Source organism: Piliocolobus tephrosceles, chromosome 10, assembly GCF_002776525.5.
Source record: "Piliocolobus tephrosceles isolate RC106 chromosome 10, ASM277652v3, whole genome shotgun sequence".
Lineage (NCBI taxonomy): Eukaryota > Metazoa > Chordata > Mammalia > Primates > Cercopithecidae > Piliocolobus > Piliocolobus tephrosceles.
Genome location: NC_045443.1, coordinates 63,224,389 through 63,251,520, shown reverse-complemented (window position 1 = coordinate 63,251,520; position 27,132 = coordinate 63,224,389). Strand labels below are relative to the sequence as shown.

At 37.4% G+C, this 27,132-nt stretch overlaps 1 protein-coding gene and 1 long non-coding RNA gene across 2 annotated transcripts in view; one reads left to right on the top strand and one right to left on the bottom strand.

Moving 5' to 3' along the window:
• TMBIM4 (transmembrane BAX inhibitor motif containing 4) overlaps nucleotides 1-23,303 on the top strand; it is a 32,595-nt gene extending 9,292 nt beyond the window's left edge. The window contains exons 2-7 of the mRNA XM_023225146.1: nucleotides 6,249-6,357; nucleotides 7,320-7,425; nucleotides 12,067-12,100; nucleotides 13,990-14,107; nucleotides 21,435-21,480; nucleotides 22,038-23,303. Of these exons, the coding sequence (XP_023080914.1) occupies nucleotides 6,249-6,357; nucleotides 7,320-7,425; nucleotides 12,067-12,100; nucleotides 13,990-14,107; nucleotides 21,435-21,480; nucleotides 22,038-22,244 (620 nt within the window). The 3' untranslated portion in view covers nucleotides 22,245-23,303. The remainder of the gene's footprint in view (nucleotides 1-6,248; nucleotides 6,358-7,319; nucleotides 7,426-12,066; nucleotides 12,101-13,989; nucleotides 14,108-21,434; nucleotides 21,481-22,037) is intronic.
• Nucleotides 56-27,130, bottom strand: LOC111551274. Its single transcript, XR_002734305.2, has 2 exons — nucleotides 26,945-27,130; nucleotides 56-388 (listed from the first exon to the last, which is right to left on the bottom strand). It is a non-coding gene; the product is annotated as an uncharacterized LOC111551274 (long non-coding RNA).
• Between the last annotated feature and the right edge of the window lie 2 nt (nucleotides 27,131-27,132).

The following is a 27,132-nucleotide window of genomic DNA, read 5'->3' as shown; positions in this document are numbered from 1 at the left end:
AGGAGCTAGCCAGGCAGATTAGCTATCTATTGCTTTGTAACAAATTGCCCCCAAATTTAGTAGCTTAACATAGCAAGTATTTATTACACAATTTCTGAGTGTCAGGAATTTGGGAGGGTCTTACCCAGGTAGTTCTGACTAAGGGTCTCTTATGAGGCTCCAGTCAAGATGATTGGCCAGGACTGCAGTCACATGAAGGCTTGACTGGGCTAGAGGATCTGCTTTTGGGAAATTTCATTCCCATGGCTATTGATTGGAGGCCTCAGTTCCTTGCCACATGAACCTCTCCACAGGGCTGCTTGAGTGTCCTCATGACATGGCAGCTGACTTCCTCCGGAGCAAGCAATCCAGGGGGGAGCAAGGAGGAAGCCTCAGTGACTTTTATGACCTAGTCATGGAATCATACAAATCATTACATCTTCCTTATTCTATTAATCAGAAGCAAGTCACTAAGTCCAGTCCATTCTCAAGGGGAGGGGATTTAGGTTCCACCTTTTGAAGCTAGTGCCAAATAATCTGTAGCCATATTTTAAATCACCAGTCTTCCCTCTGGTCACAAATTACTTATCTGTCTTCCATATGCAAATTAAGATCCTGCATAATACCCCAGTATAGCATCATCTCAAAGTCCAGAATCTCATCATCTAAATCAACCCCAGGTGTTGATGAAGCTCACTAGGTGTAGCTCCCTAGGTGTAATTCCTTAAGTACAGCTCCCCTCAAAGATTTTTGAACTAAAAAAACAAATGATCTGTACTGCCATACTCAACATCCAGCGGTGGATAATATGAGGTGGTATTTTTGCCAATGTAATTCTTCAGCAAACTTTGTAGGTGTCTTCTGATTCTTAACTGGGTTTCATTCCATTCAATAATAAAAGCCACACCCAAAAATGTCTTAGCATGAACTTTGGCTGAGACTGCTCAGTGAGAACTTCCTTAAGCATCTCAAAGGCCCTATTGTTTGAAGGTTTTTTTTTTTTTTTTTTTTGAGACAGTCTTGCACTGTCACCAGGCTGCAGTGCAGTGGTGTGATCTCGGCTCACTGCAACCTCCGACTCCTTCAGTCTCCCTGGTTCAAGCGATTTTCCTGCCTCAGCCTCCCGAGTAGCTGGGATTACAGGCACATGCCACCACGCCCAGCTAATTTTTGTATTTTTAGTAGAGACAGGGTTCCACCATGTTGACCAGGATGGTCTTGATCTGCTGACCTTGTGATTCACCTGCCTTGGCCTCCCAAAGTGCTGGGATTACAGGCGTGAGCCACCGCACCCGGCCTGAATGTTTTTTTTTTTTGAAGCACAGCTTTGGATATTTGTGAGGTCTTAACTAAGGATTTTACAATTATGCTCTTTATGTACTTTTTTGATGTCCCTGAGTCTGAAGGCTTTCATCTTTTTTTTGAGACGGAGTCTTGCTCTGTCGCCCAGGCTGGAGTGCAGAGTGCAGTGGTGCAATCTCCTAGGCTCACTGCAAGCTCCGCCTCCCGGGTTCACGCCATTCTCCTGCCTCAGCCTCCTGAGTAGCTGGGACTACAGGCACCCGCCACCACGCTCGGCTAAGTTTTGTATTTTTAGTAGAGATGGGGTTTCACCGTGTTAGCCAGCATGGTCTCGATCTCCTGACCTCATGTTGCGCCCGCCTCGGCCTCCCAAAGTGCTGGGATTAGAGGCGTGAGCCACCGGGCCTGGCCCATCTTTTTGTTTGCACAGTTCTTCCTTTAGCTGTGTATCTCTTCTCTTATATTTTAGTATAAGCAACAAGAAGCCAGCAGGTACCTTCAACACTCTGGAAGTCTGCTTAGTTTGATCACCCACTTGATTAAGCACATTTTCTACTTTTGATGTTACCATAGCTAACACTGTTGCTCAACTTTTCCTGAGTATATAATAAGCATTCTCTTTCCTCCAGTTTGCACAAAATTTTACCCACTTTCCTTTAAGCCGTCACCTGCAGCAGCCTCAAACACATTAACTTTCTACAAACGGTTTCTTCAAGGCTCTTTCAGCCTTCATCTCACCGATCTGCCAGCTTCCACCTATTAGCTGATTCCAAAGGCTGTTTCCCATATTTTAGGTGTTTGGTATGGCAGCACCCCACTTCCAAATACCAAGATATATATTAATTCTGTTTGTGTCACAAATTACCCTAAACCTTAGTGGTTTAAAAGAATAAACATCATCTCAGTTTCTGAGAGTTAATAATCTGGGTGGTTTTAGTTTAGAGTTTGTCCTAGATTGTGGTCAAGATACTGGCTAGTGCTGGTCGTCTGGAGACTTGACTGGGGATGAAGGATGTGCTTCCAGACAGGCTACTCACAGGGCTATTTATAGGAGTCCCTGGTTTCTCACTGGCTGTTGGCAGGAGACCTCACTTTCCTCTCACGTGTTTTTCCATAGGGCTCCCTGAGTTTCCTCACAACATAGCTGGCCTTCCCTGAGTATGGATTCTTAATGGGGTGCTATTGACCCCATTAGGTGACAGTTGGTTCTTTAGAGGGATCTAAAGATCTAAACAAACTTAAGATTTTATAATGGCATATATCCTTCCAAAGGGTGATGGTACAACAGATATATAATAATTTGTGGCATTAAAATTTTATTGAGGGGGCTATTAGGAAAAAATACCTGGAAGGCTACTTACATGGGGAATAATGAAAACAAGGTTGAGAAACACTGTCCCAGAAGTAATGATCTAAGAAAGAGCAGGAGGAAGCCGTAATGCCTTTTATGACTTGGTCTTAGAAGTAGCACCCTGCCACTTTGACATCATTCTTTTTGTTAGGACTCACTTGAAGGGAGTGTCAGAGAACTGTGACTTATCTTAAACCACCACTTCATGTAAAGAAGGATAAGGGCATTCCGAGTAGAGGAAACAGCAAGTGCAAAGGCCCTGAAGCAGGAAGGTGACTAATGTGGGTAAAGCATGGTGAGGAAGAGGAGGAGTGCTGAGATGAGATTGGAAAGGTTCTACATCATGTAGGACCTTGTAGGTCCTATAAAATCTTACGCATTTTATTTTAAGTGAAACGATTATTTAAGTATTTAAGCAGAGAGTCACATGATATGGTTTACAAAGAGATCACTTTGACAGAGTGTGTGGAGAAATAGATGGGACAAGAGTGAAAGCATAGGGACCAATTAGAAGGTTCCTTCAGTGGTCCAGGTGAGAGATTAGGCACACTTTGACTAGGGAGGTAACAGAGGAGACCAAAAGAGGCAGATACATTGCACTTTCAAAGGTAGAACTGCAGTAGTTGCTGATAGATTGGGAACAGGGAGGGGGTAATCAAAGATGACTTCTATGTTTTTGGCTTTGAGGATGTTGGTGCTGGTTGTTGATGAGAAGACTGGGTGAACAGCAAATTTGGATAAATGAAGAGCTCCAATTTTGGCCATGTTAAGTTTGAGATGTCAAGTAGAAGGGAAGAAATCAGGACTCAACAAAAATTGGAAAATTTGAGTAATATTCTTTTCATGTTGAATCTTTTATATTTTCCTGAAAGCTGTATATGCGTATCCTTTGCTACTTCTTATATTATTCACAATGGGTGTCAATATTGCTTTTGCCTGGGATTTGGCTTATGATACTAGAGTATAGAAAAAGTTGTGGTCTGGAATATCTGCATAAGGATAATTTTTTAGTATGAACTTAAAGGCTTAGCACAAGTTTCTTTAAAATGTTTTAAATTGCAATGGTAATACATATTGCTGGTATCTAAAAAACACAGATTAGTAAAGAACTGAATATGAAAATTATCCTTAGTAATACTGCCCAGGGTATACGAACACCTGGATGTATATTATTCTAGTCTTTTATTAGTTATGCACTTGAGTACATACACAGATATACAAATAAACATTAGATCTTAATGTGCACATTGTTTTGAACTGCAAAACAGTTTTACAGAATGGTAAGAAATAACACTGATTTTCACTGCTTGAGAATACATATCATATGGATTGGCTTTGACTTACATGAGGTACATAATAGGGTATGAGAAGTAAAGAATACATTCCAGGGCCAGTCATGGTGGCTCATGCCTATAATCCCAACACTTTGGGAGGCCAAAGTGGGTGGATCACTTGAGCCCAGGGGTTCAAGATCAGCCTGGGAATGTGATGAAACCCCATCTCTACAAAAAATACAAAAAAATTAGCTGGGCGTAGTGGCATGCACCTGTAGTACTAACTACTGGGCAGGCTGAGTTTAGGAGAATTGCTTGAGCCCTGGAGACTGGAGCTGCAGTGAATCATCACGCCACTGCACTTAAGCCTGGGCGACAGAGTGAGACCCTGGCGCGCTCTCTCTCTCTCTACAGAGTGAGACCCTGTCTCTCGCTCTCTCTCTCTCTCTCACACACACACACACACCCCATCCTGGTGTGGTGGTGTGGGCCTGTATTCCCAGCTACTTGGGAGGCTGAGGCTAGAGGATGGTTTGAGTCCAGGACATGGAGGCTATAGTGTAAAGAACACAATTTTTTTTTTTTCTCATAGTCCAGAAAAATCCCTTGCAGGTGTAATGGCTTGACCTTTGGTTTAATAATTAAATTTGCAGAAAGATAGCCCAAATAATATTGTCCATGCCAGTAGTATATTCTTTACCCTGCTTTTATGAAAAAGATAGAAATGACTTCCCAAAGCATTCAGACATGAGAGCCTTTTTAAGAAATTAAGTCGTAGATCTGTTGTGGAGTTAAGAACTGTTTATCTCTAAGCCAAAATACAATGGATACTCAGTGTTCTTATGAATCATTGGTTAAATTATATGCCCAGTAAAATTTGTTTAAGACGTTAGGAAAAACTCATTCTAGATTTTGGAAAGAGTGCCAGAGGGAAAAATTAAGATTTAGTATTTGGGCATTTTGATGATTAAATACTTAGTATTCATGAAAATTCCCTTATTCTTGTGAAAGATTTATTTTTATTTATTTATTTTTAACTTGATATTTGGCTGATATGCCATCAAAGGACTTCACCCTTCCTTGGAAAGCCAGGTCTTTAGTAGGAATGTATTTCAAAAGGAACATCCACCATCTAATGCTCATCTACCCTGAGCATTGCCATGATAGGCAAGAGACAACATCACGTTTTCTTTTGTTGGGTAAAAGTCATTCAACATGATTTTTATTGCCTGCCTAATCATAGTCCTCTAAGTAGTGGTGCCATTATTCTGTTTCATTTCAGAATAATACTTTTTTCTCTTCCCTGACTAGTAAAATTCACCCTTCATTAATTTAGTAAAAATTTATTTAAAAGCAAATAAAATTTAATGACTGTTTATTCAGTGCTAGGCTGAGTGGTGGGAGTGAGGAAATGAATTAGGCTTGTTCCCGATTATTAGGGAGCTTTCGGTCTTTACAGTGTAAGGGGGGTGAAGGACAAGTAGACTTATCAATTATAAAGTGATTAGTGGTATGTTTAGGGTTCCTCAGGAACATGAAGGAGAAACATCTAATTTAGAATGGGGAACTGAGAAAGGCTGGATCTTGAAAGACAATTTGTAGTTAGCCGGAAGTGTGAAGAGAGAAGGTGGGAACTGTTATTAATGTTTTATTTCTGAAGATGGTACTGAGTTCTTGGAAGTTCATTGTATTATTTGTTTCACTGTGTATCAGAAGACTTTAATAATAAGCATTTAATCATTAAGCCTTAGAGGTGATTTCTGGGCATTGATAACAAAATATTATGAAAGTAAGGATTTTCTATTGTATAGAAACTAGAGGCAGGGGTGCTATAAATGAGAAATAATAATAGATGAGTGAAAGTAAGTTTATATATTACTTGCCTTTTCAGGATAAGTTTCATTTGGGGGAAACATTTTTACTATTTTTGAAATTAAGACATAAAACAACTTAGGTTTATATGCTTTCTATTTCTCCTTTTTAGATTCAAGATATAATTATTCTTTTAAAATGTTCTGCTTTTAGTCTTTTGCTATGTTGTATCTTGCTGTGTACAACTAGGCATTTAATACATTTTTCATTTTGATGAAATCATTTACATTCTGGCCCACTAATTTTTTTAGGCTCATGCTTTTTGTAGGGCGCTTTAGATATCTCTTACAATTTTTAAATTATCTTGGAAGCTTTGTATTCTTGTCTAGTTTTAGTTATATATTACATTATTAGGATGAAAATTAGGAAAGAATACATGTAAAAAACAATTTTTTAAAGAGGAAATTTGATTGTACTGTTCTATGATAAATGCTTAAGAATATAGTAATGTATTTTGTTTTCTCTTTTAGCCTTTCTAAGAAAAGTCTACAGCATTCTTTCTCTGCAAGTTCTCTTAACTACAGTGACTGCAACAGTTTTTTTATACTTTGAGTCTATACGGACATTTGTACATGAGAGGTAATGTAATGAGATGATAATCATTTTCAGACATTGCATATGATCAAAAAGGCGTATTATAAACAAAATCCACTTTTTTGTGTATTAACTTTTGAGGTTAAAATGTAAAAAAGGTTCATTAACTCTTATAAGCCTGATTAGTTTTTTTTTGATGAAGAAAAATATTCCACAACATGGTATTTACCTCTGAACTTTTTAGCTTCAGTTTCTTAGGGTTAAACCCTCATTCCCTGGAATAGTATTAAGAAGTTTTTCTGCATGCCATTTTTAAAAATCTTAATTTTAAAAAACTTTATTAGACTATATTCCCTGTGTTCAAAGCCTAAGACAGTATTTGAAAAATAAATGTGCATTCCTTTTGCTTTTGGCTTAAGACTACGATAATTTCACCAAGAAGTCTTCAAAAGAGCTCCGCATGATCCATCCCTAATCTTTAATCAGGGATGAATCATAATTATTTCCATGATACAGTTTCGTTATATTAAAGGAAAGGAGAACTAATGAATATTTTCATACAAGTAGAGAATTTCTGTCATCCCTTCTCCCCACTAAAGGGGAATCTTGAACTATTAGTTTACTATTTGAGGTATAATTCTTAAATTTAAATTACAGCCATATGGCAAATACCCTAAAAAGTAGTTATTATTTAATTTCTTTATTGTATAATATTAGTGTACTAATTGCAAACATTATTCAAATATTATAGAAGTTTATACGGTAAAAAGGAAAAGTTTCCCTCATTCATTTTGGGCTCTTTTCTTTGTCCTGAGGCTCCTTTCTACCTTGTACTCCTGAAATTTTCCAGATATAAAATAATTTGATAGTTTGGTGTGGATCATTCCAGATTTTTTTTCCCTGTGCTTTCATAAACATATACAATAGATAAATTTTATTAAATTGGATAATACTGCTCATGCTATTTTTTTTTTTTAACTTGAAACACTTAATATTATGTCTTTCAGTCCTGCCTTAATTTTGCTGTTTGCCCTCGCATCTCTGGGTTTGATTTTTGCATTGACTTTAAACAGACATAAGTATCCCCTTAACCTGTACCTACTTTTTGGATTTGTGAGTACTTTGACTTTCTCTATTCCCTTAACAATTATTCCTGAGTTTTAAATAAATGCATTTATAATACATACATAACAATGGCAGAACAAAATTAATGAGTTTTTTTAGAGTACTTTAGGAAATTACTTGTAATTTTATAGTCTTTTAAAACCTTTAACAGTTTATCAGTTTCAAAGGTTTTTCTATTAATATTACTATGTAGTGGAAAAAATGCTGAATTGGAATCAGATGACCTGGCTTTGCTGCTATCTGATTATGTGACACTTGGCAAGGCATTTAGCCTTTCTGTGCCTAACTTTCATATGTAAAATGAGAATATTAAAGTAGATAAATCCCTGTGATACCTTCTACCTCTAATATTCTATTATTTTCTTGGGAAAAAATTATGTTGTGGTTTTAATTTAATAAAATTTAAGTTCTTTATTATTAACTCTTCTGTGTTATTATCTTACCACTCTGGTCTTTTAAGGAACCATTTTGCTCAAGTGATGTGCATTAGTAACTTCTTTCAAAATTATAGTTGGGAGAACCCAACTTTAAGTCATGTGTGTTGAGATATTTGTGAAAATTAAAACCCAAACTACTACTTATGAAAATTCAGTTTAGAATATGACCAGAATAAGGGGATAAGCCTCAAGTTATGTATTTAAAAAATTATTTTGCCTCTTCTCATCCAGTATGACTAGATTCTAACCTAAAAATTTACTTCAAAGCATTCCAAACTAATACTAAGAATACGTGGGTGGGCGCAGTGGCTCATGCCTGTAATCCCAGCACTCTGGAAGGCTAAGGTGGGCAGATTGCTGGAGTCCAGGAGTCTGAGACCAGCCTGGACAATGTAGTGAGACCCCATGTCTACAAAAAAATACAAAAATTAGCTGGGCATTATGGTGTACACCTGTAGTCCCAGCTACTCACGAGACTGAGGTGGGAGGATCACTTGAATGGGGTGGGGGAGGTGGAGGCTGCAGTGAGCTGAGATCATGTGACTGAACTCCAGCCTGGGTGACAGAGTGAGACCCCATCTCAAACAAAGTATACTGGTAGTCAAATAGGAGTGGGAAAAGCTATTGATTAGATTAAAATGCTTTAAACTTAAAAACGTTTGTGAATTCTGATGAGTTTATGTTAAAATGATAAAGAAAAGCTGATGACTTTGAAAGTTTCAGTAATAGGAAAGATTATTCTTTTAAATCTTAAGCTCTTTTGTTTGCAAGATTGTCAATCCTAACTCAAGTTATCGCAAGTAACAAGGAGTTTAAGGATGTAAGAACTTGAGAACCCACTAACCCAAATCCTCTTCAAGAAGATTAACTGGAGAACTGGAGGAAGGTTCCAGAAATGATGATATCATAGGAAATTCAGTGACAAGAGTTTGTGTTCTCCTCTCCCTTGTTTTATTACATCTCTTCTCGACCTCAGTTGTCCTTATACATTGTTTTCCCTTTTTCTGTCTTTAATTTTTATATGACCCATTGTTTGCCCCCATAGAGTCATTTAACTTTAGCTCCCACTGCCATTGCTTTAATCTCTGAGTTCAGATTCCTGGGTCAGAAAGAATCTGGTCCAGGCCTGTGTGATCCCCACACTTTGGGAGGCCAGGGCAGGTGTATTGCTTGAGTCCAGTAGTTCGAGACCAGCCCGGGCAACATAGTGAGACCTTGTCTCTGCAAAAAATAGAAAAATAAGCCAGATGTTATGGCACGTGCTTGTAGTCCCACTACTCGGGAGGCTGAGGCAGGAGGATCACTTAAACCAGGAGGTGGAGGTTGCAGTGTGCTGAGATTGTGCCACTGCCCTCCAACCTCAGTGACACAGTGAGACCCTGTCTTAAAAAGAAAGGGGGGGGGGGCAGGAGGGAGGGAGGAAGAAAAGAAAAGGAAGAAAGGAGAGAGAAAGAATCTGATTGGTACACTTGGTTTTTGGCACAGGTCACATTGTAGGCTGTTAGTCAGTATATGGGTTGCCAGGCCTTGGGTCAGAGCCAACTCCTGGCCTAGTCACCTATGTCTCAAGAGAGACGAAGTATAAAAAAAAAGGCCATATAGAATTCCTCTTCACATCTACATGTAGCCTCCTCTCAGAAAGACTGATTTCTATGTGGGAAGAGGGTATGGGTCAACTTTTGCCCAGCAGGGAGAGGTCCCACTAGAAAAGCATCAACCAAATGCTTATAGGCAAGATAGTCACTGATTGTTAAATCTGTTCATTATGCCCATAGCTAAAAATGGTTTAACAAATAAGTGTGTAAAATACATTTCCTCAGATTACTCAGGGACCTTTAACATTAGGGGTTTTTTTGGTCCTGATCCACCGAGGTAAGAAAGGAGGTGAAGCTTATCTTGCCCTAGTAGGAGTGCGTGTGTAGGTATGCATGCACATAGATAGACAGGCAGGCAGGCAGGCAGGCAGACAGACAGATAGATAGTCCTTGACTTAGAATCATTCAACTTAAGATTTTTCAGTTTTATGATGGTGTCAAAGCAATATGCAACCATGAAGTTTCAGACTTTAAGCATTGGTGATTCTTTAACCAAAAACACTCTGAGCTACATTTTTGACTTAGTGATATTTTCAACTTACAGGGGGGTGTATTGGCATGTAACCCCATTGTAACTCGAGGAGCATGTGTGTATATGTTTAGAGGGGCATTATTCATGTTTTCCTAGGTCTTATCTTTACTCCTATTTATACCATCCTGTTTCCTTCAGATACTTGAATGTGTATGGGATGATTTCTTTCCTAAAATCTTGTCACAAATAGTAAGAATATAGTATAATCATGTTGCCCCCCCCCCCCAAAAATTTCTTTTTTCTTTTTCTTTTTTTTTTTTTTTGAGACAAGGACTCTCTCTGTCACCCAGGCTGGAGTGCAGTGATGCAAGCTTGGCTCACTGCAACCTCTGCCTCCTAGGGTTAAGCAGTCCTCCCACCTCCCAGCCTCCTAAGTAGCTGGGACTACAGGCACATGTCACCATCCTTGGCTAATTTTTTTTGTATTTTTAGTAGAGACGGGGTTTTGCTGTGTCACCCAGACTGGTCTCAAACTCCTGGACTCAAGCAATCCATCTGCCTTGGCCTCCCACAGTACTGGGATTACAGGTGTGAGCCAGCACGCCCAGCCCAGAAAAAAATTTCTATCATCTTTTGCTACCATTTTGCTGGCACTACTAAAAGCATTAAAACGTAACAGCAGGCCGGGCGCGGTGGCTCAAGCCTGTAATCCCAGCACTTTGGGAGGCCGAGACGGGCGGATCACGAGGTCAGGAGATAGAGACCATCCTGGCTAACACAGTGAAACCCCGTCTCTACTAAAAATATAAAAACTAGCTGGGCGAGGTGGCGGGCGCCTGTAGTCTCAGCTACTCGAGAGGCTGAGGCAGGAGAATGGCGTGAACCCGGGAGGCGGAGCTTGCAGTGAGCTGAGATCCGGCCACTGCACTCCAGTCCGGGTGACAGAGCGAGACTCCGCCTCAAAAAAAAAAAAAAAAAAAAAAAAAACGTAACAGCAGTTCCATTGCCTCCACGTCTGTGTACAGTTTCTAATACCATTTTTGCTCGGGTGCTGATGGTTTCTTGATATCAGTTAGGGTGGATGCTTCTACCAGAGTATGATTATATAGCCACTGCCTTTATTTCTAGCTTTGCCTTTGTAATATGGTCTATCAGATGGTTGATAAAATCTATCTAGAGTAAGGATATAAGACAAAATAAAGATACTGTAATTAAAGGAAAACAGAGGCTAGAGGACAAGGCTCGGAATCCCCAAGTCTTGTATTTAGGATATTAGTTCAGCTACTTCTGACATGGCTTAAACAGTGACAAAATAACAGTGGCTTAAACAAGATAGTTTATTTCTCTTCATGTAAAAATTTGAATGACAATTTAGTGAAGGTGACAAGGGCCCACGCTTCTGCTACTGTCCAGGCATTCCTAGAGTGGTATAAGACAGATCACATGGTATAAGATAGATCACTCCTATAGCCACAAAGTATCCAGTTATTAATACAAGCAAATGAGAAGAGGAAGGGGAGAGCAAGTCTTTCTTTGTTTTTAGAGCACAATCCAGAAGTTGTATACCTATCTTAGTCACATTAAATAGGCTAGAATATCCTTATGTAGTCAGACCTAGCTGCAAAGGAGACTGAAAAAATGCAGTTTAATCTGAACAGCCATGTGTCCAGGTAAAAATTCTGTTATTAGGGAAGAAAGAATGAATATTGGGACACACTTTCAAGACTCCCACACCAAAGTACTACCTAAATATTTTATTCTTCCTATGTTTGTGTGAGGTATTGAGGTTTTATAAATGTGCACATAATTTGCAATTGTATTTTTATTTATATTACACAGTAAGAAAAATAGAATTTTCTATATTTACAGTCTTCCTTTTACAAATATGCAATTAGAGCGTAAAGAGTCATAGTATCACAATTAGAATGTAAATGTTCTCACTCAATATATTAAGGTCTCATTTTCATTATGGTGAATTTACTAACTGTCCCGTATACTTCACAGGGCTGCTTTGAAGCTAAAATGAGATCATTCATATGGGATCACATTAAGCTGCTAGAAATTAGAAAATGTACATGAGATAGTATACCTTTTACTGTCATTAATTTAAGTTTCTTTTCATTAGACGCTGTTGGAAGCTCTGACTGTGGCAGTTGTTGGTAAGCTGTAATTGCATTTCTATATGTTATAATAACTTTTTAGTGTAGATAAATCTTTCAGGTAAAAAGTTATTTGGGGCTAAAGTTTAACATGGAATATCGTATTTCAGAAATACAGTGTAGGATGAAGAATTCCTAAAGTATAAGCAAAAGTCAGATATTTATCCTTTACATATTTCAGCTGAGCTTAGAAGAAGTGGAAAAGAAAAATAAAAGGAATGGAGAACAGTATTTCATTTGTTTACCCATTTAGAAAAATAAGACAACTATAGCTAATTTTTTCTGTAATTTAAAGGTATCCTCAAGTAACTGAGAACATGTGTTTTGAGCCACATACTTTGATCATATATATGAGCTTAACTCCTTTAACTGGCCTGTGCCGAACTGTGCTTTAACATTATATCCTCATATTTTATCAAGTGGCACTATAAGAAACAGTGGTAATTTCTGCTCTGTATTTCATGTTAAATATGTGTTTGAAGGCCGTGTCTGTTATAATTACTTGATGTATCCTATATAATGCCTCAAGGAAAAAATTTCAATAAATTAAGAATAGAAATTCTGATTGTCTCAAAATGGTTAACCTTGAGTACCAAAAAGGTCAGAGTTAATTATTACTCTCCATAACAGCAAGTTGTTTATCCTTATAGTTAATGTATTTAACTCTTCCTATTTTGTCATTAGTTTTTTAACCTTTCTATGCCAGTTTTGTTTAATCTATATGTTTCTGTAATCTCTTGTTAAAAAAATCTGTATAAATAGTAATAAATAATAAATAGGATTGAAGCTTCTTAACATAGAAAGAAAGTATTCAAATCCATCTCTCCCTTCTCCAGCCCCTATTATGTATAAAGAATGTAGGAGAGAGATTCATTTCAGGATTATTGGAACTGGGGGTAGAAAAACATAGATGAGGTAATCTGAGAACATTATTTTCCTCAGTAATTGCAGTATTTTTTCAACCCAATTGTATACTTAAGTTACTGACAAGAAGCAAAATGGATTTCATGTCTTGTCTTTTCCATGTTCACCTTCCTAATCCTGTAACGGCATAAACAGAGAAATTCCAATCGTGTAGCATTTAAGGATGGAAAGAACATGAGTAATTACTCTCTGAAAATTAAAAATTACTTAAATGGCTTTGGGTTCAAAGCAGTTAACCTCCAATAGGTTATAACTGCAATTTATTAAAATGTTAAGGAGCTTTATTACAATAGCCATAATTGACTGGATGGTTATTCTAAAATTACAGAAAGGAATTTGGCATATATTCAGTAAACCCCAAAATAATGTACTCCAAGATAATACACATTTGGATATGCAGTTAGTGGTTGGTTTCTGTCCTCTACAGGGTAAGTGAATGGTAAGCAACCCTAGCCAGCCCCAGTATTTTTCTTGCCCAGTTTCCTTGATTTGGGCTGATAAACCAAGTATAACTAACCAGATGATTGCTGGAATTGCTGCTACTGTCCAGGAATTCTCAGCCAGGCAGGAGACCCAGAATCATCCCTATTGATATTTAAACCATAACGGACAATCACCACAGATGGTGGTAAACTGCGACTGGGACAGAGATGGGTGAGAATCACTCTGCCATACCCCTAAAACTCCAAACTGGCTACAGGCGTAATAGCTCTCCAGTCATTTCATTAACTTGGTAACAATGTGACTTCCAATTTTGTGTGAATGAATTTTTTGGAGACTGTTAATTGCATTATGGGTGTGGTTTCACTGTACCTTGTAGTCAAGGATGGATAAGAAATCTTTTCTAATTGTTTTTATTAGCATAAAGTACACGAGAAAATGAAGCATTTCTGTAAAATGCCAGAAAAAGCTGTTTTGTATTGAGCATTTTTATATGCATGTTAATCAATGTTTTAATTTTACAGTTACTTTCTATGATGTATATATTATTCTGCAAGCTTTCATACTGACTACTACAGTATTTTTTGGTTTGACTGTGTATACTCTACAATCTAAGAGGGATTTCAGCAAATTTGGAGCTGGGTAAGTTGTATATATTCTTGGATATAATAGATAAATATCTTTAATTATTATAGGTGGTTTTGAGGAATGTGCTACACTGTTATCTTTGGGTACTGTCTTTTAAAATGGAGGGTAATAAGAGATCATCTGTTTGAGTACTAGGGCCAGGCCCTACTCCCAGAACATACACAGAAATGGAAAGTTGCTTTGACTTATTTGCTTCTCTCCTATAGTGAAAGGGAAGTGAATTAAAAAAAAAAAAAAAAAATCAGCTTTCCAGAGAGTTTAAGCTTGTTTGCTTTATTAACATTATGGAATTTACTGAAATTAATTCGGTCTTTGTCTTAGCATAAATGTTACCAAGACCATCCACGTCTTTGTGGAAAAAGCACTGTAATTAGTACAGGTATTGAAAGGGTCTGCATGAACTTTAAAACCTTTTGATCCATCTAGATTAACCTGTATCCTTCCTCAAATATACGGAATGATCCTTTTTATATGAGGATTATGGTACTGCATTGCCCTCACCTGGTAGGAATGCATAGACTCTTTTCTAAGCTCACAGTGGTTTCCTGTTGGCACATAGTCACCCAACCATTTTCTTTTTCCTGTTACAACACTATTTACAAAAGTCTGCTCTTGCTAAACTTTCTTTCCTCCCCCACCCCTTTTATTCTGGTAATCCAGAACACCAGAAGTCTCTATTGAGATAAAATATAGTTGGTCAGCCAACACTGACAGTTGCACAAGCTGCTTAAATAGTTTTATTGGAGTGGAGTTTGATTTAGGGAGAGGTAACATTTTTTATTTTCCTTCTTTGAAAGGATGTTTCATATGTATTTGTGTGGCATATATCATGAAAGATTTGTTCTACTTCCTCTTCCCAACCCAGTCTCTAACTGTTCCCTCCCTTTCATTCATTCCAGTATCATCTCTCTAAATCCTTTTCTGGTAAACCTGCCTTATATTTCAGCCTCTTCATAATAAATTTACATTGATTGATAAAAATGATATTACAATTATCATATATAGATCTGAGACCAGATATTTCTGAAGTGCATCTGTTTGTGTCTGCTGTTTCTGATAATTCTTATGATATTTTCTTTCTTTGTGTGTTCAGTTATTTTTGACTATGTAATTGTCCTTGAAAGATTATTTGTTGAATTTCTTTGAGGCCTTGGTTAAAGGTGCATTTTTCCATACAGTGTTTGGGTTTTCACCTGGCATCTGGGAAAACTATTGGATTGGGTCCACTTGAAACTAAATTCATGGCTTACGATGTTTTCCCAACCACACAGGTGTTATTCAGTTAGACTACAAATCAGCAAAGGGATAGCTTGTGGTGACAGTTTCCCAGGGATGGTTCTTCTCTGCCCCCACCCCCCAGTTTACCCCTGCTTAGTGCATTGATGACTTTTCTTGTAGTTGGGCAAATTCAGCTACAGTACTATGATTACTTCTTTGGGTTTCCACTTTTACCTAGATTTTGACTTGATAATTCCATTCTACCTTGACAGTTATTTGATGTTTTTAAGAAGGTATTCTTTGTTTTCTCTTTTATGCATCATTTGAGTAGTTTTTTGGGGTGGGACAGGGGCAGTAATTAGTCTGAAAAATTCTTGTTTGCTTAATACTGGAAACATAACCCTTTCAAAATTACCTCTTACCTATATTACTACAACCAGCTTCTCTATTCTCTAGTCTTACCAGTTTCCAGCCTCTTTTCCACCAAGCAGCTGGGTGATAGGAAAATGGAAACTTGATCACAGTATACCTCTTTAAAACTTTAACACTTCACTACTGCTCTTGTATACAGCCCTGTTCTCCATTGAATCACATCTACTGCTATCAGTTACTGGATACTGCCATGTAATGACTCTCTAGCAAAATCCTAATAATAATTATACTTTGGTCAGTATGCCATAGGTTCAGCTACTTAAGAGTAGCACTTTATTGCATTTTAAGTAAAACTTAATGGCACTACTTACTGTGACGCCTCAAAGCCAAAGTGGTTGTGGAAGCTAAGTGCCAAAATGGATATAAAGACTTAGGGAAAAGATTTTCTGTGAAAATATGTTCTTCGAAAAGTTTATAGGCTGTTCCTTCTGACCTGTTTACGGGACATAGTAGGAACTGAAGAAATGTGTTAAATGTATGGATGTGTGGTAGTATCAAGCAATGGCGGCAGTGCTTCATAGATTGACTTAAAGCAATGATGTTTTTACACCATCATTTTCCTGTGGTAATTCTGCCACAAAAGGAATTAAATCTCAGAACTATATGTGATAACTATGGCAACTGGTCATTGGTGTGCTAGACTTGCCTTGTGCCAGCTTGTAAGAGGCATCTTGCAAGTCAGTTGTTAAACTGCTGGAAGCTTAAAATAGGCCATGAAAGATGTATGTACACCACAGAAATTAAGAAGCACTACAAATCAGGGCCCATTTTCTTTCCTAGAAAGTAAGTTTACTGGCACATCACTGTTTGTAAGTTATTTTTTATTCTGTGCTTCTTGTTGAGAGGGAAGAGGGTAGGATTCGTCAGTCCTCTAGATGGAGTTGTTAGAATAGCAACATCAGCACTATATCCATGGCGTATCTTATCTATATTCTCAGAAAATTTGTTCTCTCTGATGTTTAAATATTTAATGAGATGTGAGTCAAAGTAGAATGAAGTAACAACTTAGGCAGAATATTTGTAGGACATGACTTTTAAATCTTTACCTGTTACAGTATCTACAGAGAATGCTGTCATAAACTGACAAGTCTTAGGCTGAATCTCTTACCAGAAACTTAATGGAGCCTGTGACCTTAAATAACCCTTTTAGTGTGTGTACATTTAGGTCGCTGGGTGGGGCATGCTGCTTAACCAGGGAGCCTAAGTGTGTCAGATTTCAACTTGGATGTTGTAGTGGAGAAAATATATCTGTTTTAATATGCATTGTCAGTAGTGTCTGATCAGGCTTAAATGTAGGATCTTGTCCAGTTAGTGAATAAGAGTAAATTAATGTCCAAAGACCTCTGGCAGCCCTATCCTAATGTCTTATTAGAAGCCTACAACAATGGGAGAGGATTTTTCATGGGTCTCTTGTGTTTCTGAATATCTTGGGAATGATGTGCTGACTGCCCTTTGTTCCAGACAATCTTTTCAAGGGTTTTTTTGTTCCAATAGTGAACAGCCTAGGAAGATGGTGCTCGCTAGAGCAGAGGGCAAGCATGTTTACTTTCCATTATAAAAAAGACTTGCTTCCCTAAATTCAAGGTTCCTGTCTTGTAACACAACCCACTGTGTGTGTAGGTGTCATGTGGCCCTCTTAGCATCACCTGGGCCCTGTCATTAAAATGATGATACTACTGTTATTACTGTAAACTGTCCTTTATCTCAGACCTAGGAGCTTGATGCATCCATGAAACTGTGCCAGGCTAACTTGTTAGCCTGCAAGTAGGGTAGTATCTTGGATGCTTCAAGTTCTTAATATCACCTTCCCCATGCCCCATGGTACAGGAGCTTTGGAGTTTCCCTAGGGTTTAAGAATGAAAAAGCAAATCCTAAGTCCCTTTCAGTCCTGAAGGATCTATATTGTGAGGTAGCATGATACCTCATTCTCACTTAGGTATGCCAGATGTATCTTGAGAAATTTTAGGGCCATTTCAGAGAGACAGCTGAGGACTAGATTCTCATCATGCCTTCAGTTCACCAAATAGCATTACAATAAATAACTCTGTTATTGTGAGAGAACTTATTTTGTATGAGTTCAGTCCTTTTGCATTTATTATTATTATTTTTTAATGGTATCTTGGTAAATGTTCTTTGTGCACTAGACAAGAATGTGTGTTTTGCTGCTGCTGCTGTTGGATGATTTGATAAATGTCAATTAGGTAAAGTTGGTTAATAATGTTAAGTCTTCTATTTGCTTACTAATTTTCTGCCTACTTGTTTTATCAATTAATGTGAGAGGGGTATTGAAATTTCCAATGACAAGTAAGGATTGGTCTTTTTCTCACATAAATTCTATAATTTTGCATCATATTATTTACATTTAGGATTGTTACGCACTCTTGGTGAACTGACCCCTTTATCATTATGAAGTGACCTTCTTTAGGTCTAGTAATATCATTGTCCTAGAGTCTACTTTGTTATTAATATAGCAACCCCAGCTTTCTTCTTAATTTGTGTTAGCATGTTAGCATCATATATCTTTTTCTATCCTTAATGTATTTGTGTCTTTGTATTTAAAAGGTTTTTTTTTTAGAAGTCATAGTTGGATCTTGGTTTTTAAAAATCCAATCTGACCATCTCTGCTTTTGGTTAGTGTATTTAGTCCATTTACATTTATTGTGATTATTAAGGTGGTTGTGTTTATCTTCTTTATTGGCTTATTAGCTATAGTTCTTTTAATTAGAGGTTGCTCTAGGTTTTATAATATATGACTTTAAATTATTATTCTATCCTCAAAGAATATACCATTTCATGTATACTTGTATCTCCTTTTCCCTACCTTTGTGCCATTGTTGCCATAACTTTTAGTTCTACATGTTATAAACGCCATAATATATTATTATTTTTGCACTAAAAAATATATTCTTTTAAAGGGATTTTAAAAATAGAAGTCCTTTTATGTTCACCAATGTGTTTGCCATTTCTACTCTTCTTCATCTCTTCATGTATCTAAATTTCCACCTAATATCATTAGACTGAGAGACTTCTTTTTAAAATTTCTTATCGTCTGTTGGTCATCTTTTGTGTCTGAAGAAAACCTTTGTCTTTATTTTTGAAAGTTATTTTTGCTGGGTATAAGATTCTAGGTTTGGGGTTTTTTTTTTCTTCCTTACAGTATTTTAAGATGTCATTCCACTGTCCTCTGACTTATATAGTTTCTGACAAGAAGTCTACCATCTTTCTTATATTTATTCTTCTGTATATGTTTCCCCCACACATACATAGCTACTTTTACCATTTTTTCTTTATCACTGGTTTGCAGTTATTTGATTATAATATTCTTTGGTGTGGTTCCCTCCCCCTCCACTTTTATTCTGTTTCTTGGATCTGACAATGTAAAGTTTTCATCAAATTTGGAAAAACAAAATTGTTTAAGAGATGGGGTCTTGCTGTTGCCTATGGATTTGAACTCCTGGGCTCAAGTGATCCCTCCACCTCCTGAGTAGCTGGGATTACAGGCACACACCACTGTGCCCAGCTCAAATCTGGGAAATTTTTGGCAGTTATTTCTTCAAACATTTATCCGTCTCCCCTTCTTTCTCCTTTGCTTGAGATTCCAATTACATCTATGCTAGACTTCTTGATGTTGTCCCCTAATTCACTGTTTTCCTGTTTTTTTTTTTTTTCTTTTTCTCTCTGTGATTCATTTTGGTTAGTTTCTAGTGCGGTTTTCAAATTTAGTAATCTTCTTCAGTGTCTAATCTGCTATGAATTCCAGAGTATTTTTATTTCATATATTGTATTTTTAATCAAAGTTCAGTTCAATTTGTGTCTTTTGAAAAATATAGTATCTTCCATTTCTCTCCTCCTCATGGTCATTCTTTCCTCGATCTCCTTGAACGAGGGAGTATATTTTTTAATGTCATTGTCTATTCATTCTATCATTGTGTCATTTCTGGATTTGTTTCTATTGATTGTTTCTTCTCCTTGTTATAGGTCATATTTCCTTCACTCTTTTACATGCCTTTATAATTTTTTATTGGATGTTGGTCACTATAAATTTTACATGGTTGGGTGCTGAATTTTGTTGTATTAACTTTAAATATATTTGGCTTTGTTTTCCTAGGACTAGGATGCAGTTAAGTTCCTCGGAAAGTAAACCTTTTGAGGCTCTGTTAGGGAGGTCCAGAACAGCTTTTAGCTTAGGGGCTTATTTGGCCCTAAGGGTACTGCTGAGACAGTACCCTTCAGCATACTACTCAGTGCATGTCTTAAGAGGTCTTTCTACTCCAGCTGATGTGAATGCAAACTGTTCCCAGTCCTGCGTGAACTATGAGGACTGTTCTCCCTGCTTCTCTATGGTGGTTCTTTCTCCAGCCTTGGTTACCTCCTCACATGCATGTATTAATCAGAACGTAGCTACAGACTCTAGGGAAACCCTGTGCATACACCAGAGTGCTCACTTTCAGTGGATAGTTCTCTTCTTTCTGGCATTCTGCCCTGCAAATTCTAGCTATCTTGGCTTCCTTGACCTCTGAATTCTTGTCTACTCAACTCAAGGAGACCACAAGTGTCTATATGGGTTCTTATCCCTACACGGTGGCCTGGAAACCCTCTGTAGCTGGGGCAAATATAGACTTCACTTTCTTTTTTTTTTTTTTTTTTTTTTGAGACGGAGTCTCGCTCTGTCACCCAGGCTGGAGTGCTGTGGCGGGATCTCAGCTCACTGCAAGCTCCGCCTCCCGGGTTCACGCCATTCTCCTGCCTCAGCCTCCTGGGTAGCTGGGACTACAGGCGCCGCCACCTCGCCCGGCTAGTTTTTTGTAGTTTTTAGTAGAGACGGGGTTTCACTGTGTTAGCCAGGATGGTCTCGATCTCCTGACCTTGTGATCCGCCCGTCTCGGCCTCCCAAAGTGCTGGGATTACAGGCTTGAGCCACCGCGCCCGGCCTAGACTTCACTTTCTTTGTATCCTTTATCTCAGGAATCCCTGTCCTGTGCTGTTTGCTGTCCAGTGTCCAAGAACTGTTGTTTCATATATTTTGTCTGCTTTTATTTAAGGAAGGAGGATAAATTTGGTCTCTGTAATTCCCTGTGACCTGAAGCAGCTGATATGTCCCATATTTTATAACAAATGACTGACTTTTAGATGTCCTTTCTCATATTTTATACTCTATATATATAACAATTGAATTGTAACTCATAAAATTATAGCAGTGTCAGATGTGTCCATCAATTAAGTTCTATAATACATAAGAATAAAATGGAAAGTACCCTTCAATAGATAGACATGTTCACAGAATAAGTTATTACTTGGTTTAAAAGTGCAATCATATTTCATTTGTTTATATATTTTCTAAAACGTTTTGTAGATCTCTGAATTAAAATACTTGTAATGATATTTCTGCTTTTATCTATATTTTATGTTCCAAAACTTCACAAATTATACTGTTAACTCGGTTTGTATACCATAAAGACAAATGTTGAATAAGTAGCTGTTCTTTCAATTTCTTTTAAAAAAAGATCCAAAATGGGCATTACATTCATTGTATGTTTACAAATTCTTACATTTTAGTTATTCTTCGGCAAAAAATCCAGATAGATATGTTTTTTTCAGAAAGTGTTGAATGGGTTTACAAAGTTTTTTGTAAGGAACAATATTGTAAATTACTAAAATTGCATTTTTATAGGCTCTTTGCTCTTTTGTGGATATTGTGCCTGTCAGGATTCTTGAAGGTAAGTTATGTTATAATGGTTAACTTGAAATATAATTCTGGCTTTGTCAATATAAATAACCTCAAAAAGCTGTAAGAGATACTTTTATGATAGGACACTTAGTTATAATTATCCAGAACATTTGTATAGAGAACGATTATAGAATTATCCCTTTAGAAAATCAGGGTCTTGTGTTGGTCCTTATTATTGACTGAAAGAAAGATGAATGAATAAATGAATTAAATTACATAGAAAGAGGCCCTTGCTTACAACTGCCAAGTTCCAGTGGCACATTTAATTGTGAAAAAAGAAATATATTTTTAAATAATTTATATTTGGAATGCTGTTTTTCAAAGTGGGTAATTTAGTTTAATGGAATATATCTCCTCATTCATCCTTCCATCCAACAGAGGCAAGTTTGGACCTGCCTTGCCTTTTTCTGCTTTTAACATTTGTATTCAAAGTTGTACACCATTGTCAAATGTGTAATGTAGCAGTAAATCATTAGAGGAAGTAAGTTAAGTCCTGTTAATACTGTTCTCAAATATCAACATATTTCTTTAATCTCTTCCCTATAGTTATTTTTTTATAATGAGACAATGGAGTTGGTCTTAGCTGCTGTAGGAGCCCTTCTTTTCTGTGGATTCATCATCTATGACACACACTCACTGATGCATAAACTGTCACCTGAAGAGTACGTATTAGCTGCCATCAGCCTCTACTTGGATATCATCAATCTATTCCTGCACCTGTTACGGTTTCTGGAAGCAGTTAATAAAAAGTAATTAAAAGTATCTCAGCTCAACTGAAGAACAACAACAACAAAAAAATTAATGAGAAAAAAAGGATTAAAAAAGTAATCGGAAACAGTATATAGAAACTGTTTCATTAAGTAATAAAGTTTGAAACAATGTTTAAATACTGTTACAATCTTTATTTGTATTATATGTAATTTTGAGAGCTTTAAAATCTTACTGTTCTTTATGATACCTCATTTCTAAATCCTTGATTTAGGATCTCAGTTAAGAGCTATCAAAAAATCTATTAAAAATGCTTTTCTGGCTGAGCACAGTGGCTCACACCTGTAATCCCACCACTTTGTGAGACCAAGGCAGGTGGATCACGAGGTCAAGAGGTCGAGACCATCCTGGCCAATATGGTGAAACCCCATCTCTACTAAAAATACAAAAATTAGCTGGGTGTGGCGGCATGTGCCTGTAGTCCCAGCTACTCAAGAGGCTGAGGCCGGAGAATCGCTTGAACCTCAGAGGTGGAGGTTGCATTGAGCCAAGATCATGCCACTGCACTCCAGCCTGGCGACAAAGTGAGACTCGGTCTCAGAAAAAAAAAAAAAAAAAGTTTTTCTTCCTAAATTAGCCATGCATAGCTGTTTGTTTGCAATTCAAAAGTAATTTTATGAGTATATAAGAATATCAGTTTACCTTTGTCTAGTGATTTTATCTAAATTTTCCCTGAATTATTAAGTAATACTGATTTGGCTTTGATTCTAGAGTAGTAGAGTCTTTACCATTATAAACTGTAAATCTCTTTTTGCTTGGCGATTTTCATCTAATTTAAAAGGAAAAAATATAAAAGATAAATTCCACAGAGAATTATTCAGTATTATATTAAAATTGTATTAAAATGTTAATGACTTTTTAAATTGTAGTAAAATTAAAAGTCTGCCTGAAAGTCAGATATTATGACAAAATTTGACATTAATTGTTTTTTAAAGTATAGATTTCATTTGAAATTATACAATGCTAATGTGGTTAGAAGACACCAAAGATACTGGGTCATCAGCCATTGAGTATATCTATTTCAAAATAAAAATATTTGGGAAATATTGTCTTATGGTTTCATTTGTGTTGGTCCACACAGCGTGTCAGGTCCATGTACAATGAAAGTTTGTCAAATTCCGTCACTGTACTATTTTGTTAGGCTGCCATAACAAAGTACTACAGCTTGGGTGGCTTCAACAAGAAATTTATTTTCCCACAGTTCTGGAGGCTAAAAGTCCAAGATCAAGGTGTTAGAAGGCTTGGTTTCCTTTGAGGCCTTTCTCTTTGATTTGTAGATGGCCGTCTTCTCCTTGTGTCTTTAAATGGCCTTCCCTCTGTACTTGTCTGTGACCAAATTTCTTCTTATGAGGATACCAGTCATACTGGATTAGGACCCACACTGAGGACCACATTTTTCCTTAATTATCTCTTTAAAAACCTATCTCCAAATACAGTCACATTCTGAAGTGCTGGGATTAGGATTTCTTCATGTGAATTTTGGGGGGACTACAACTCAGCCCATAACACCCCCTAAGTATTTCCCAGCTAACTTGCATGATTTGTAGATGTAAATTTGACTTTATTATCACTAATTGTTGAATTATCAAGGCATGATGCAGTGCAATCAAGTTTAACATAGCATGGTGGGTAAAAGCATCTAGATTAGAATCCTTGCAGTCCAACCAGATGCTTAAGTGACATTTGGCAAATTATTTATCCTTTCTTAGGTCTTTTGCCTCATCGTCATAATGGGAATAATAATAATGTCTAGCTTATTGGGCTCTTACAAGGATTAAATGAGATATATAAACTAAACTAAATGCTTAATTAATGTCAGCTGATCGTATTAATACTATTTTCAGTTCAAAGGTGGAATGGACTGATTTGTGACTAAAGATTCTGTATAAGCAAAAGTAGATCTGACATTTTTAAAATGTAAAACAATGCCATTATTTTCACTAAATTCTTTTTATTTAGAAAATATAGTTTCCATAAAAATGTTAACATAAATTTATCCTTTCTAAATGACTTAAATTTTCAAAAAAAAATTGTTTTAATTTCTGATATGATCAATATAATAAGTGTGTAAAGGAATCCCAAGACCAAGAAGTTTAAAATCCTTTGCTATAAAAATACTACATTGTATAAATGAACCATTGGTTTATTCCTGTGTTCTGTCAATGAATTTTATGTGGTATGTAAGTCTGTGTATGTGTCCCACTGTGTATAGGTATGAGTTCTTCTAGGTAGGGAATATACCTAGACCATTTTAAAGCATTGCATTAAGTAAAGGTGAAAATACGCAGACTCCAGAAACATTAATAGTAAGAAAGTGGAATTAGGGCTGGGCATGGTGGCTCACACTTGTAATCCTAGCACTTTGGGAGACCGAGGCGGGCAGATCACCTGAGGTTGGGAGTTGAAGATCAGCCTGGCTAACATGGTGAAACCCCGTCTCTACTAAATATACAAAATTAGCTGGGCATAGTGGCGCACGCCTGTAATCCCAGCTACTCAGGAGGCTGAGCCAGAAGAATCGCTTGAACCCGGAGGCAGAGGTTGCAGTGAGCTGGGATTGCACCACTGCACTCCAGCCTGGTGACAGAGTGAGACTCTGTCTCAAAAATAAATAAATAAATAAAAATTAAAAAAAAATGAAGTGGAATTAGCAGGACTTGGACAGAGCAACAGGTAACTCAAGTGTGTAAGGGCCAAAGGAAGAACAGATAAGAGGAGGAAAATGAGGAAACAGCAGTATCTGAGAACTTTTGTATTTCTTGGATGTAATTTGGGAAAAGAGATGCAGTAGGCCGTATACACCTGCCTTGATTTCTTCTCAGACCTAGCTTCTGTCTACTTGATTAGCTGCAGGCCTTTTATTTGGAGCAGCTAGGGACTTAGATACTTTTTACTTTTTCCTTTCATCTTTCTAGAGCTTTGTCTTGAAGTCCCCATCATCTAGGGAATGGGCAACATGGGGTCACTATCTGAATCCCAGAAGTCTTCCTGTTCCTTACTAAGTGATTGTGCAGATCAGAGATTCCATGGGAGAGGCCTGACTGCAGGGGCCCCACTGACTGTTCTGCATCATGTAGCATGCCTTTTGGATGAGAAAATCAGTCTGCTTCCTGTAAGGTATTCAGGGCCACCCACTGTGCCTCTAGTTCTATATATAGGCTGCTTCTAGCTCTGTGATGAGCCATTGCAACGTTTAGTTGGACCCTTAAGCCTTGTTTGTCCATTAAGGGATAAAGTTTCCTAAACAGTAGTTTCCTTCATCTTTGCAAATTCAGCATAGTGCCTATGGAGTGCATATTCAAAGGCATGAATGAAGGAATGAATTAGACTTTTAAATGAATGAATTAGACTAAGGCCACTTAACTCTTCTAGAACTGGTTTTATATAACTGGTGAGGGGACATAAGTAAAAAGCAAAAGGGTGTTTTACTCAGCTGTTTAAAGCACTTGTAATGCTAAATCATAGCATGGTATTTTAACATGACATTTTCATAATAGTGCCTATTCAAAACTCTTGTCCTGGTATGTTAAACAAGATACAGTAAATATGGACTATCAGAATGTGAGCTTTCTCTAAAATGCAACGTGCACATATATTTTTGAGTGAGGAAGCTAACTTCTCATTTGAAAGATGAGGTACAGTATATGGTTAACCTGTAAAATAGAAATTCACTTGCTTTATAAGAACGAAATCTCATTTAAAGAAACCAGGTTTCTTAGGCATGCTTCCTTTTTTTTGTATCAAATGTTCTAAGTTTTTTTCAGCCTCTTTAAACCTGCTATATTCTGAATTCAGTAATTTCCATACTATGCATGGTTTCATAAAGGACACAAAATTAAAGAAAAAAGGTACCCATAGATTGCCTCAGAACCCTCTTTTCTAGCAACCAGCAGGAATTTACCAGGCCAGCATCAAAGACACGTTTTTTGGGTATATGTCGTAAATCTCTAGAAACATTGCTTACAAATACTACTGTGCAGCTATACGTTTGAAGCTATAATGTAAAAAGGGTACCATCTGTTGAACTCTTACAGTATCGATTAGGTTGTATTATGTTCACTTTAGGGACAAGGAAATTCAGGCCCTTATGACATTAGTTACTCACCCATATCGTTCACAAGTATTGGAAGCAAGAAAACAACACAGACCTATATGGTTCCAAAGCCTATGCCATTAGAAATAGTTGTAAAGTAAGTGTTCTTCGTGAGCTAAGACAATCGTCCTAGGTTTAGCATTCTGTCTTGATATGTAAGTGATCAAACAGGTAAACATTGGTAGAACTGAAATCCTTTGATCATTTTACCCTTTAAATTCTTCTCTGGGGTGGGAAAAGCTTGTTTTCTGTTTTTGGTAACAGCTTTAAGTATAACTGACATGTAATAAGTTGCACATACTTAAAGTGTGCAGTTTGATACGGTTTGACATATGTGTACATCTGTGAGGCCATCACCCGAGATGAGAAAATTCACAGGCTGCAAATAAAAATGATCTCAATACGGCCTCTGGAAGAACACTTGATCTAGGCTGAGTTGATCTAAGGAAATATATGAGTATCCTGTAAACGGTGAGGTCAGATCTAAAGGTAGGCACGGAGCTCGCTATCTGACAAGCAGGGTCCCCTGGCCAGGTTCACTTCATGGGTTAGTCTGGGGGCTACCCTGCCCACGTCCGGAAAGCGGACCTACCTGGAGCCTAACCTTGACTGGCACACGCTTCCGCATTCTCCAAATCCGACTTCTACGTACACCTGTATGGGGCGGACCGAGTTTCTAGGTCCGCGATCACACCAAAGGCGGAAGCTCGTCAGCGCCCGGCTTCCAAAATCGCGCCTCTCAAAGCTTCCTGAGACATTTTTGTCTCCCGGCATGCAACG